At 46.6% G+C, this 13,811-nt stretch overlaps 1 protein-coding gene across 10 annotated transcripts in view; it reads right to left on the minus strand.

The window, feature by feature from the left end:
• LOC122369777 (prominin-like protein) overlaps positions 1 to 13,811 on the minus strand; it is a 94,009-nt gene that overhangs the window by 7,570 nt on the left and 72,628 nt on the right. For 4 of the 10 annotated variants that reach the window (XM_043344778.1, XM_043344777.1, XM_043344773.1 and 1 more), the window contains 14 exons: positions 12,958 to 13,134; positions 12,244 to 12,270; positions 11,055 to 11,220; positions 9,837 to 9,957; positions 9,302 to 9,454; positions 7,278 to 7,493; positions 5,670 to 5,802; positions 5,059 to 5,163; positions 4,318 to 4,497; positions 3,687 to 3,821; positions 3,077 to 3,235; positions 2,527 to 2,648; positions 1,954 to 2,004; positions 428 to 640 (listed from right to left, as the gene is read on the minus strand). In XM_043344778.1, the coding sequence (XP_043200713.1) occupies positions 428 to 640; positions 1,954 to 2,004; positions 2,527 to 2,648; positions 3,077 to 3,235; positions 3,687 to 3,821; positions 4,318 to 4,497; positions 5,059 to 5,163; positions 5,670 to 5,802; positions 7,278 to 7,493; positions 9,302 to 9,454; positions 9,837 to 9,957; positions 11,055 to 11,220; positions 12,244 to 12,270; positions 12,958 to 13,134 (1,958 nt within the window). The remainder of the gene's footprint in view (positions 1 to 427; positions 641 to 1,953; positions 2,005 to 2,526; positions 2,649 to 3,076; positions 3,236 to 3,686; positions 3,822 to 4,317; positions 4,498 to 5,058; positions 5,164 to 5,669; positions 5,803 to 7,277; positions 7,494 to 9,301; positions 9,455 to 9,836; positions 9,958 to 11,054; positions 11,221 to 12,243; positions 12,271 to 12,957; positions 13,135 to 13,811) is intronic. The other 6 variants (XM_043344779.1, XM_043344774.1, XM_043344780.1 and 3 more) reach the window with 3 other exon arrangements.

Genomic DNA, 13,811 nt, shown 5'->3' on the forward strand with positions numbered 1-13,811 from the left:
CTGGTGGACGGAACAGGAACTAACGTTAGTCTGGGAGGAACAAGGTGCGAGGCCCTGTCGCCAACGCATTGTCATGCTACAAACTCGTCTTATAGTATGATGACAGAAGAGTAGTAACAGCTAGCGGTGATGTCACTGTGAATGGCATAACGATATTGGTGTCTTATAGGGGCATCAACTGACACTTAACAGTGCACACGAGGCACGAGCCTCATGTGCACATGAAGGGATGCAGATTCGGGCTTCGGAAAAAGAAATCAACGAATGAGTGCACTTGACACTTTTTCAGACCCCACTAAAAGTTCACCACACCACCAAGCTACCCCTCAATAAGCCCTCATACATACCCTGAATCCCCCATGCCCCAGCATCCCCTCCTTCTCCCCACCCTCCGTCCTCCCGCCCACGTCACGTGACCACCACTCACAGGGGCGGCGCCTTGGGGTCGGTGTCCTCCGCGTGGTCGCCGCTGGCGCCCAGCGGACGGAACTGCTGGCCCCTCGGCGGGATAGACGTGTACGGCGGTGAGTCCGGACTGTAACCATGGTAACGGTTGTTTTCGTACATGTTGCCCGTGCGCCGCCGCTCGCCACCAGAGGCCGCTGTTGTGCTGCGCTTGGCGCCGCGCTGGTCACGAACGCTGAAAAAGGCAGTGAGAAAGTTAGTAATCCGGGCAATGCATATTATGGTCCACGTATGTGCAATCAGCTCAATCTGAACAATTTATGCGTGTAAAGGAAAATTTCCGAAAAAGATGACGATACGGAAAATAGCACTTGCAGTGCTAAGACTGCTTTTGTAGGATGGTCACTGGGCATTGCACAGATAATCAATCTGGTACAGAAATGTAAAAATGGGGGCTTCCTCCTTTGTTTGTATGGACTTGAGGGCGTATCGAGAGCGAGGTCACTACACCCCCAAAACTGGAGCTCTCTAAACTATTGAAGAGGTATGATACAAGATGGCAGATCAGTTCACACCAGCCTCTTGCAGTAGCGGCGGAACGCCTTCAATTAGGGGGGGGGGGGCACCGCCGACTTTTGGTGCCATTCTTTCCATGCAACGCCCATAGAGCTAATGTTAAAATGCCAAAATAAAAGGGGGCACGGGGCCCCGGTGCCCTCCCCGTTCCACCGCCTATGGCCTCTGGGTGTGAGGCATTCAAACACTGGGTCTTGGGTCTCTTCCGAGGGGATCGGTGTGGCACACAGTAACATCTGCTGCCTGCAGACGGTATAACATAGCGACAAGTTTAACGGTAAGGACAGTTTTGACTATGTTCAGACAACCACCTCGGTTATGTTTGAATATCGCATCAGCTGTAAGTTAGGAAACTCGCTACCTCCTGCCAAACGATATGTCAAAATCGGGTGCGTACGGAGCAGTGCACATTGCACATAACATTCCACTAAAATAAAAACTAACAACTACCGAAAATGCACGGAAGTGACATCAACAAATACGTATTACACAAAAGCATAAGCATTCCGCTGGAAGCTTAGAGCGGCTACAAGCGTAAAAATATTATGAGCTAAGCAAAGCACAAACGAGACAGTCGAAAGCCACACAGATCTAGCGGATTAGAGCGGACCTGACTCGGGGGCAACCACCATTCAGCATGCTGTGTACCTAAAGCTGCGACCTCCTTACTATTACGCCATATCTGAAAACAGCCAAAGAGTACTTACAGCAAGCCAACTGAAATACCTGATCACGGCAACCGCAATTCATCAGCAAGTTTCGTGTGAAGTTGATCAGTAAATTCCGTGACAAAGTTCGACAAATTTACCAAGAGCAGTGCAAAATCTAAAACGCTCCATCGACGTGAAGCAGTCTACAAACGCGCAAAGAACACATGCAATGCATCTCTCCGAATTAAATCCGCTCAGTGAACGAAGTGACTACGTCATGCACCTGATCCTCCCCGCCCAGCGGATTTTGTACACCACTTACTTCGCTAGCGGAATATTATCGTGTTCACCATAAGCGTCGTAAAGATATTCACTGAAAACAGCGCAGTGTTAGAGAAAGCTTACAAAATGAATTTTATACCTAGTCATTCCCAAAGCTCCTTGGATGCGTTGTTATTTACAGTGTATTAAGTTCACCTGCTGAATTATTTATGAAAGAAATAAGAAGTTAGGCAGCAGGCACAGAGGCATTTAGATAGAATCTAATTAAGCTTATCGCCATCACCATACAGAAACCATCACCAACAGAAAGCATTACCAATTACCCAACGAAATTATCATCAACCATAAAGCATTCCCATCCTCTCTCTTTCTCTCACCCTCCCCCTTTCCCTTTATTTCGTTTTATCTCCTCTCTCTCTCTCTCTCTCTCTCTCTCTCTCTCTCTCTCTCTCTCTCCCTCTCTCTCTCTCTCACTCACTCACTCACTCACTCACTCACTCACTCACTCACTCACTCACTCACTCACCCTCTCTCTCTCTCTCTCTCTCTTTCTCTCTCTCTCTCTCTCTCTCCCTCTCTCTCTCTCTCTCCTCACTCCCTTCCCCACACTCACTTGTCGACAAACGTCTCCGAGTAGGGCTCCGTCTTGCGGTAGAGTGAGGCCAGTACCAGGCTGACCACCACACAAGGGATGAAGATGAGAATACACCAGCCCAGAGCCGCCCAGTAGCCGTTCTGAAACACGACGCATACATGTAGTGACGTCATCGGTTGTACTGTGACGTCATGAGCTCCAATGCGGTTAGTTCGGGTGGCAGGTCAGGAAACGTGTGCATGAGTTAAAACAAATGAGAAAAGATAAAACTTCAGAAAATCCCACCTTCGAACGCGAGTGAAGATGGGACCACATTCTCTCAACATGCTTTCCGTTGTAATAAAAACGCAAAGTCCCAAATGAAAATGATGGGGAATATTTAAAATGCAAAACAAAAATTGCTGAAGTAATTAGGGCTGAAAGTGATAGATATGAAAAAATACCAAACTATCAAAGGAACGAAACAAAACGGCTTAACATTAATATTTCTTGCCAAACTCACTTAAAAAAATCCATCCCCTTCGCCTCCCCACTACCACTCCAAGTCCTTCCATCCCCAATCACTCACGAACGGGTAGACGACGTTACTGCAGAGTGTGACATCGGTAGCGTTATAGACGTTACTGAGCGGTCCGCACTGTCCCACGGTCCGCCGGAAGGCGCCCTCCACGCGGCCCGTGTAGCCGTCCAGGTGGGCCAGGAACTCGGCGGCGTACTCGTCGGCCAGCTGGAGAGAGAGGGAGGGAGGGAGGGAGAGGGGTCAGATGGTGAGTTGGGATTTTAGGGATGTCATTGTCATGAGTGACGCTAAGGGGTGAGGGGTGACGGTTTATGACGTCAAAGTCTTTATTGGAGATGTCTCGAACCTCATTGATGGGCTTTGACATTTTTTTTATCCCTTCATTGGTTCTTACGACTTTTGATCTAAGGTGACTTATGACATATCTCCTGGGCTTTTAAACAAATGTTGCCGTCTCATGATCCATCTGAATGGCTCTATCGATACCGTTTGATCACTGATCATTCACTAACTTAAAACCTTTCAACATCTCCAATGGCCAAATACTAGCCCGGGTGACCCATGATGTGACCCTCCGACCACGGTATTGACCTCTGACCCCTATAACCTCATGTGACCTCGGTACTGACCTCTGACCCCGCGTGACCCCGGTACTGACCTGGATGACCTCTGCGCTGCCGCGTGTGCTCAGATACAGCTGTGCAGACTCGGCCTGACCAATCAGCTCCCTGACCGCCTCAGTGACGTTGGTACGGTTAAACCGCACGTGCTCTTGGAGAGATATGGTGGCGTTCTGTTGTAAGGGCACACAGAAAGAGGTTAGGGGGGTTATCATACGACACGGCGGGGCCCTGGCAGTAAGATATGGCAGAGGTGTGGTAGTAATAGATCAGAGGCGATCTAGAATAAACGGGATAGAAGAATAAGATGGAGGCTTGAATTTGATAGGTCAATTGGTGAGGCAGTCATGGACATTGGACAGACAACTAGGTATGAAAAAAATTAAGTTGGGGCAAACAGACAGGTCATTGGACAAGAAACAAAGAAGTCAAAATTTAACACATAAGTCAACACATCAGTTACTTTGCAGACCTTTGATTTGATGCACTTCATCATTCTATGATTCTCTCCCTCATAGTTACTTCTCTCACATTCCCTTCCTGAACCTCGCCTTCCCTTCCCTCCATGAGCTCGCTTAAGGTTCCATTCACTCCCATCTTCATCTGTCTTCCCCTACATCCTTCCACTGTCCTTCATTTCTTTAGCCCCTCTTCCCCCTTCCAGCTCACCCTCAGCGTCACCACGATGGCGGCCATCTGATCGACCACCTCCTGCTGGGCGCCCAGTACGGTGGCCTGGTTCCTCAGACGATTAGCGGCGCCACGCTCGGCCGGCGGCAGCAGGCCAGCGGCCGCCTCCAGGGCGCCGGCCATCTCCGCCAGGTCTACCGCCGTGATACGGTCCTCCAGCTGATGGTAGAGGGGGGGGGGGGGGGAGTCAGCTATGAAGGCGTAAAGGGAGGGCAATTTCGAGGGGTTGGGGGTTAAACTAGGAGATTTGGCGACAGGGAGAGAAGTGCCTATGGAGTTAAGTTTGTTAACGGCGGGAGGACGGTCAGTGCTCAAGAGGGTCAAGACTCATGAGAGTCACAAAATGTCACCAAAATGCACACATACGTGACCAATTCTCCGTCATGAAACACCACTGTCGCGTGCTCATACGCCGTCGTAAATCCAGGCACACAATTCACTCACAACTCAACTGTTGGGCTAAGTCATACTCGGACACGCAATCTGTCATGGTAGGCTTGAGCGAAGGTCTGTCAAGGAATATCACTCGCTGAAGAATAGGCTACACAGAAGTGGATTGGTCCTAGTTGCCATGGTAACGTTACACCTGTTTCCATAGGCCAAATCTCACTTGAACGAAGAACAGTTTGCGGTAAAGCAGGGTAATCGTAAAACTAATTTGAGCTTTCACCCCTTCCATTTATTCCCATTAACTCCACACACTTTCCAGTCAACTCTTACCGTCTGTGTGAACGCAGTGTAGTTGATTTTGGCCACATCTGACTCAGCCAGCTCATACAGCTGCTTTTTGGCCCGCGGCGTTAGAATCTCCACGTTAGTGTCCACCTGGCGGCAAAAACGGGAAACACTGTCGTCAGAGCCACGGGGGAGAGGCCAGACCGAAACATGTCGTCAAGGGGCTGCAGGAAGGATGACATCTAAAATTGTGGTGTCTACTTAAATGAGAATTATTAAATTGGTTTGCTCGAACAAAAGTTTAACCGTAGCACCAGATGAAAAAAAAAAAACGATTTATCGAGTGGGATGTAAGGGAGGCAGATGCCCAAACCGTCTAAAAAATCGAATTTTAATGAACGAAAAATGGCAAGAAATGACAAAAAAATATGATAATAACTGACATTTTATGTTGCATCACCATCAGAAAAAAATAATGTTGCATCAGCCGCATCACATCGGTACATAAATGATCGTAACACAAAATATATATATATATATATATATATATATATATATATATATATATATATATATATATATATATTTTACAAATTTCGTCCCTTTTCCTACCACCTGCTCTCTGTACCCCCCCCCCCCGGCCCACACACACACACCTGAATCTGTCTCCTGAGCGAGTCGAGCTGCCTGTCGATCCCCAGCTCCTCCTTGTAGCGTGTCAGCTGCCCCAGATCCACCAGCGGCTCCAGGTTCAGCACCGTGTAGATGGTCTGGTTCCGGTGACATTTTCTGCCGAGGCGGAGACAGGGTTATTATGAGATATAAAATGGCACATATGGGTCTGGGTCTTACTAACAACCCATCTTAAAAAAAAATTATCTATGCTTATAGCGTAGGGGGTGTAAAACTGTAAAGTATAGGTAACAGAAGTGTAAAAACACCATAGTGAGTCACGTCAAGGCGACCACAACCAAAACATACCAACAAATCTAATTAGAGAATAAGTTTGATAAGAATCACGCGTTTTACGAGATAAATGATCGCGAGATTAACCGAAAACCATGCAATTATCATACAAAAACTAACACTCCCCTACATCTCTCCCTCCATTTCATTCATTCATTCATTCATTCATTCATTCATTCATTCATTCATTCATTCATTCATTCATTCATTCATTCATTCATTCATTCGTTCGTTTATTAAAGGGAGATAATGACCTTTTTCCACAAAATCTGAGTTAGGATCATTTTCTGACAAAACACAACAAGTTATAATGTAAATTAAAACCATTTTGCTCAATGCGGTACCTTGCCGCAAATATCTCAACTTGAAGTCACGTTAGCGGGGAGCGCTGAAAATGACCGTTGAATAAGTACTTACATCACTTTTTGGTACTTGCATGTAATTTTGTAAAATGAGCGTATTCCTTACATTTGATCTTCATCACATCTAGTTAGTTAATGGTCGTCTATAGTGCCTTCAAAAGATATTCATGGTTTGGGGGTGGTTTATGTCTAAATTTACGCAACTATTTTTCCTGTTCATCATCTGAGGCCATATGCTGCTATTTTAGTAGCAACGACTCAATTTTGAATCGGTCCCGCCGACTGCACAATAAAAGAAGATAGATACAACACTTTTGCGGCATCACTGAAAAACTTATGCAGTACTGTTATCAAAATTCTCATAACACCGTTCGACAAACCTGAAGTCTTTTTGAAATAAATATGCTTGTATTTTTCGCTTCAGGCTCTGAGGCCAAAATAATGAATTTCGTAGTCGCAATCGCAAGATTTGGCTGCGTTTCTGGCGCATGCCGTTCATTTGTGGCGCAAAATAATACTTGGAAACAAAGAAGAGTAGGCACTATGTACGAATCTAATTAATTCTAAACCGAATTAACTCTAATTCAAATTAGAATCCTTACAACCAAGCAACGACAAGGCGATAACATAAACAAAAACCCAAGCGTCGCTGTTTGAAACAAAAGTGCCATATACTGCGACTTTTTTATAGAGAAGGACAAGAAGGACAACGCATTTCGGTGGGTGTTACAAGTACTGCAAGTACTGCTTCTTTTTTGCAAAAATAAAAACCTTTTTCACATACGAAAATGTGCTAGGAAATTTTCATATTTTATAGAAACTACAGTAGAAATAGTATAGATGTCGAGTAATTTTTATTAAAGAAAAAAGAAAGCTCATTATCTCCCTTTAACCGCGGGTATGGGTATGGTATGGTATGGGGTATGGTCCACCTACCCGATAACATCCGCCAGATCGAACCCGGTCTTCTGCAGCTCTGGGAACAGCTGTTCGGGGGGCAGCAGCGCCTCCAGCAGAGCCAGTCCACTGGCCGGAGACTCGGGCTCCCGCAGACCCTGACACAGGTAGAACTGGGCCAGGCCTCCGACCAGGAACATGCAGGTAACCACGAGCAGCACCATCCAGCCGAATAAGAAGAAGAAGAAGGTGCCGCTGTGGGGGAACGGGGAAGGGGTACATCAGTGAGAGAAATGCCGCCAGTAGGTGGACAAAATGATGCTATTCTGAGTTGTGATATCGTCGGTGACCGTATATGCCCCAAATTGTAGCGGGAACTTAATTGAAATGAATCTCCAGATTGTCGTCAATCGTCATGTCGAAATGTATTTGAACGCAATGACATTATATGCTCGAAGATACCAGGTTGTTAAAAAGACAAATAACGGATCCACACAACTTATCCCTTCCTTTCAACTAAGCACTTAATTACAGCTTTTTAACTAAGCAAATGTGTTCACAATGATAATAGCCAATCAATCATCAAATCATGTATTCCCAACTGTATGCTGATCTGTGATTAAAGGCCGCCGTCCACTGTGCGGAACGCGTGCGGTCCGTACGGAATTTAACACAGAACCCTATGGGCGCATCCGGTCCGTACGGAAATCGTGTGTGCTCCGTGCGGACCGCATCCGAACGGCAATCAGCTGTTGATTTTCCGTCAGCTCTCCGCAAGCGTTTCGGATGCGGTTGCTACGGAAACGAAATAACAAAGTCCGACATGTTGAACTTTTCTGCGGAGAACGCAGGCGGAACGGACGCGGACAGGTACAGTCTTCCGTCTTCGAGTTTTCAATTGCAAATTCAAGAAATAATTTCAACTCCTTCAAGATGAAGTAAGTAAATATAATTTCCTTGACATGGCAGCACCATGTTATGCTAGTAAATTGCTATATTTTATTTTGTAATAACTGATAATTGCTCTTCAAAAAGTGTTAGCAAGTGTCCGTGAGCTTTCCGTCTGCGGTCCGGATGCGGTCAGCGTGCGGCGACATTCCGGACGGACTCCGGACGGAATTCCGTCACAGTGGACGGCAGGCGCGGATACAAGGGGGGGGGGGCCATGGGGGTCATGGCCCCCCCCCTTGGCCGATTTTTTTTTCAAAAATAAAATAAAAAGTTAAAAAGCTGAAAAGGGGGCCTCCTGAAAATAAAGTGGCCGAAATCCGATGAGTTTTTTTTTTAACCTACCCACTTAGTTATTTCTTAGAAGACTAGCTGAGAAGACTTCTTTGTTAGAAGATTGGTAAAGCTTTTCATAACTTGGAGGTCTCTTATACTCACAGAGATGACCACTTTTACAGGGCCTCCTAACCTGCACAGAGGGCCTCCAAGCCTGCACAGATGTCCTAACAAACACAAAATCTCTTAGCCTACACAGAGGCCTCCACTCGCATCCGAACAAAGGGCCTCCTAGCCAACACAGAGGGCCTCCTAACTCACACAGAAGGTCTCCTATCCTGCACAGAGGGACTCCAAGCCTGCACAGATATCCTCTTCGCCAACACAGGACCTCTTAATCTCCACAGAGGGCCTCCACTCGCATCCACACAAAGGGTCTCCAAGTCTGTACTGAGGGCCTGCGCTCGCATCTGCACAGAGGGCCTCCTAGCTATCACAGAGGGCTTCCTAGTTCACATACAAGGCCTCCTAGCAGGGGCGGATCCAGGGGGGCGATAGGGACTATAGCGCCCCCCCCCCCGGGCGACTTTCTCATTTTCTTTTTTTTTTGCAAAAAAAGCATGATAGGGGGCCCCCAAAAATAAAGTGGACGAAATCCAGGCTTAAACTTTTGGGGGTAGGTAGGGCCCCCATCGATGGGGGGCCCCCGATTCGGAATAGCCCCTCCCTTGGCAAAATGCTGGATCCGCCCCTGGTGGACGGCGGCCTTAACTCTATCTAACCGAAGAAAAAATGAACAAAGCCCTACCACAACGCCGGGTTTATAAAGGTCTTCTTACCTGAGAAGGAAGTTGGCTCCGGCTCCCTTGTTGCACGTATCATCACCGTACACATTTCCCGGTCTGCGTCCGCAGAATCCACAGAACAGACCCATGACCAGACAGAAGGTGATGATGAGCACCATCGACGACAGAATCAGGTACAGGTAGTATCTGTGGAACAGACATCGGTCATCGCCATATAAAGCATTGTCGCTGCACATTGCAAAGGTCAGTGAGGAGAGATAATGGCACAGGAATTACAGGTGAGTAAAAAGTGAGATAGTCACCTTAACCTATTCTCAATTCCAGTTATTTTAGATAATAATACCACTCCCAGACTCAAAGAGCCATAAAGAGCATATATAAAAGAACGTTGATTGAAAAAAAAAAAAAATAAACCAACAACATTACACAATAACACGCTAAATTGCAGGTGCTAATGGCACCAGCGATCTACTCTACCTTCACAATAATACCCTTCTCTTTCTCTCTCCCCCTACCCACACCATTCTCGCTTTTCTCCCTCTTTCCCTTCCCTCTCCCCCTCACGTACCTAAACGGTCCAAACTGTTCCAGGTATCCATTGGCCTCCGTCAGCGCCTTGTGAGCGTCGTCCAGCCGGACCTGATCCAGCACGGACGACACGTTGGCCGCGATGTCACGCAGCTGACCGCCTGGGGGCGCGCGGGGTCACAGAGGTCACGAAAGGGTCGTGGGGTCACGGTAGTTAAAGGGGTTACGAATCGATAGTCGGGTTCACGGAAGGGTCGTCGGGGTCAAGAACGAGTCGTAAAGGACACTGATGAGAATAGGATTAAAATGAAAACAGAATCTAATGCAAACACAAACTTCAAACACACGCATGTCAGAACGTTGGATACCTTAGCCAGTTGTCCCCAAACATCGATCCGTCGATCGATCCCTCGAAATGTATGCTTGCCCTCACTCTGGCTACAAGTTCCATCGAAATCCATCCAATCTAAACCTTTATTGGATGGAACCAATAATCTAACATACGCGAAGCATAAAAAATGTCATCACAGCCTTTTGGCACAGCCTAAGGCACGTTCCATATTGTGTTTCGTCTTGCACTATGCGTATTTTCAGAGCTAGAGCAGCCTTACAATAACAATCGGAGCTTACAATAACAATCGGAGCTTGAAGGAGGCTCAACAACAAAAGAAGATTTCATTCGCTTGCGGCATTTCAAATGAATTTCTCAGAAGTTGGGGCTCGCCGTTCGATTATTACATCAAAACAGAATGATGAGAATCAATAGTTCGCTGAGTCCCGTGTCTTTGCAATAAATGGCGATGTTTTGAAGAGAACTAGTTCCGAAAGACGTTTCAAAGTCGTAAAATAACACATTTGAAAGAAATGAAACTCTGCGATTGGAAAATCATGGAGGAGATAAGGAAAGAATGCTACAAAACTAAAACCAACAGAATACATTAAAATTTATTGCACCAAAGCTTACGCAGTTCCTCCCTCGCTCTCTTTCCTCGCTCGATCACTCACTCACTCACTCACTCACTCACTCACTCACTCACTCACTCACTCACTCACTCACTCACTCACTCACTCTGTGTCTGTCTCTGTGTCTGTGTCTATGTCTGTGTCTGTGTCTGTGTCTGTGTCTGTGTTTGTCTCCCTCATTGTTTCTTTCTCTTTCTCTTTCCCTCCCACTCCATCCTCATTACTCCCCTCTACTTTACCCACCCTTCTCCCTCCCTCTCTCCATCTCCCCTCCCCCTCCCCTCTCCCCACTCACCAGCCTGTACAATCCTCCTCCGCACTTCAGGTACCACTGCGGCCACCTCCGCCTGAATTCGATCCGACAGTTCGTCGAAGGACCTCTTCCCGGAGCGAACCTCCCGTTCAATGCCGTTCTCAATGAGCACGGAGATTTCACGGGCTGTACGGGTGACATCCGGTAGCTGAGGAGGTCAGCAAAGGTCAACGGCAGGTCAAGGTTGTTTTATAAGGTCATGTGGGGGGTCACGTTAGATCAGGCGAAAGTCACGGTTAGGGTCATAGACTAAAGCCAGGTCAGTGATAGGTCAAGATCATCTCAGGTTAGGTCTAAAGTAGGAGCTTGATACTTGCTCAAGTCAGGTATCAAGAGTTGTTGGGATCAAAACTTGCCAGCCGTTAGAACAACTAAGGGTAACGCTTAAATCACGGTCATGCAAGTGTCTTCGAAATTCGGGGTTATGATTCGCTTACAAGGCATATTTCACGGGTGACAAAGAAAGTAATGAATTTCAAGGAGTTGTCATGTTGATCGATGCATATTTTAACGAGACATCGCCCACAGTTTGACCAGGGGTTCGCGATTTTTAACATGCAAAAAGGAAAAGTGTGAAAGAGTGAACGGTTTTGTAACGTGCAAATAGATATCATGCACATAACGTCCATAACATGTCACATATAATTGGTGGGGCACATCGTGTAGCGTGCCTGTAGCTCTCACAGCAGTGGGTGGGTAGCTAAGAGCTACGTAAGCTGTGAAGTGCGAACGTCAGAAAGTAAAAGGCGTGCGTAAAATTCCGCAACGGTAAGTTGGTGGCTTCAAAGTATGTAGCGGGTGTTCGCTAACTTATTGGGTTCTCACCACTTGTCAGTGCGATAAGATCACAAGGTTTTCGAGATATTCATGTGAAGTGCGCAGAAAAACGTTGAAAAACGCAGAAAAAAAAAACAGATCATGATCTAGAAACTCACAGCCAAATGCTCTCAACACAGCCAGCGCCGAGTACATGTCAAAGCGCAATCTATGTTAACTACTTTGTGCGTCTTCCAATCATCGAAACTCTACAGTCTGCTCTAGCAAGCATGAGCAAAGTGTAATCTACCAATCGTGCACTAAGCTTCACTAGCATGCATTCGGTGCAATCCACACTACCTCTACGCATCACATCTAGCAACTAGAGGGCGTGAACACACTGTTAGAACGTTACCTTCGGTATAAGCTCGAGACTGAGCCACTGAAAGTATGACGGCCCACTGTTAGTAATGGTTGGAATCGAGTCTACATTACACGCTTGTTATTGTTATTGGGGTGTTATGGGATGCTACGAATATACACACATTGTGAGATGTAGAAAAGAAATAGGAAAAGAACCCTTAGCCCCAAGAATAGAGGATAGACACTGGAAATCGTAGATACAGATATTAGTATGATAAGAAAGTAAGACGTTATAACACAGAAGATGGTATAGTATGCACACACACCACCCTCTTTTGTTCATTGCAAATAATGCCTAGGTAGACTTGTAAAACAAAACCCACGCATAAAGCACACTCACCGCAGACAAATATTTATTCCCACCCCTTTCCAGTTCTGTCATTTCTAGACGAGACCAGTAAAGTACCAGAACTAACCCCGCTTTGGGAACAAGTCGACAGCTACCGACTGATGAAAACCAATTCACAAAGGTTCGGTTCAATTAAACCTCTCTTACTTCTGCGCCCTCCCCAATCATTGTCTTTATCCTAAAAATACTTTATATGCATGAATTTCTACTTCCTTCCCCCTCCTATCTTTTTAGTCAACTTTTTGTCCCGTCATGTACCCAAGACGCACTCCCAATCCCTATTCAAAGAACCAAACACACTCACATGCCCCCCCCCCCCATACAAACACACTCCTTTCCCCACACCCACTGTCATACCTGTCTGAACTCGTTCTGCACTGCCAGCTGAGAGAGGTTGTACTGCCGGGCCAGCTGCTGACAGGTGGGAGAGTTACAGAGCAGCAGCAGCTGCTGCAGCTCTCCCTGTACACTCTGCAGACCGACCTGCAGCTGGTCGGCACGCTCCTGCAGCCGCTGCGTCTGACTGGCGATACTCTGAGAAAAGGGGAGAAAATTATGGTGGACCTCTGCGCTTGACTGGTAATTCTTTGAGGGAAGCAGAAAGGGTCGGAGATTAACAGGCAATGGAGAAAGGAATACAGCAGCTCAGTCTGACTGGCGATTCCCTAATGGGGAAGGAGGGTTTAAATGTGAAGAGGAAGTGGAGAAAAAAACGTGCCCTCTGAGTTTTAACTGTCGATACTCTGACAAGAGAAAAGAGTGAATATAAAACTTACGACAACCAGTTCAATAACGCAATAATATCAAGAAATCAGGCAAAAAGGTCGCTTTGACTTCTCAGGTTAACGACTCACTACATCGCAAATGCAGTTGAACTCACAGGCTCTCGTAATAGGATCGTCGTATGAGTGTCCAGCACCGCTGTTTCTCACCAATTGAGAGCGACAAACCCTCAATGACACAGCATCAAGAACAATATCTGTTTCCGCATTACACCCCACGTGTCACATTTCCCCACTACCAGACATGATTCAGGCCTCTAAAGGCATTCATATCATCCGGAGCAGGCATTTAGTGGTGCATTTAATTACTCCCAAGCATCGCCCGTTGTGTATAATGGGGCGCGAGAATAAAGAAGAAGCTCAAGCGTGGATGAAAATGAGCGCTGGGCTCATACCCGGGCAGGATGACAAAGTTAATTACGCTTTATG

Source organism: Amphibalanus amphitrite, unplaced genomic scaffold, assembly GCF_019059575.1.
Source record: "Amphibalanus amphitrite isolate SeventyFive unplaced genomic scaffold, NRLGWU_Aamphi_draft 001071F_arrow, whole genome shotgun sequence".
Classification (NCBI taxonomy): Eukaryota; Metazoa; Arthropoda; class Thecostraca; order Balanomorpha; family Balanidae; genus Amphibalanus; species Amphibalanus amphitrite.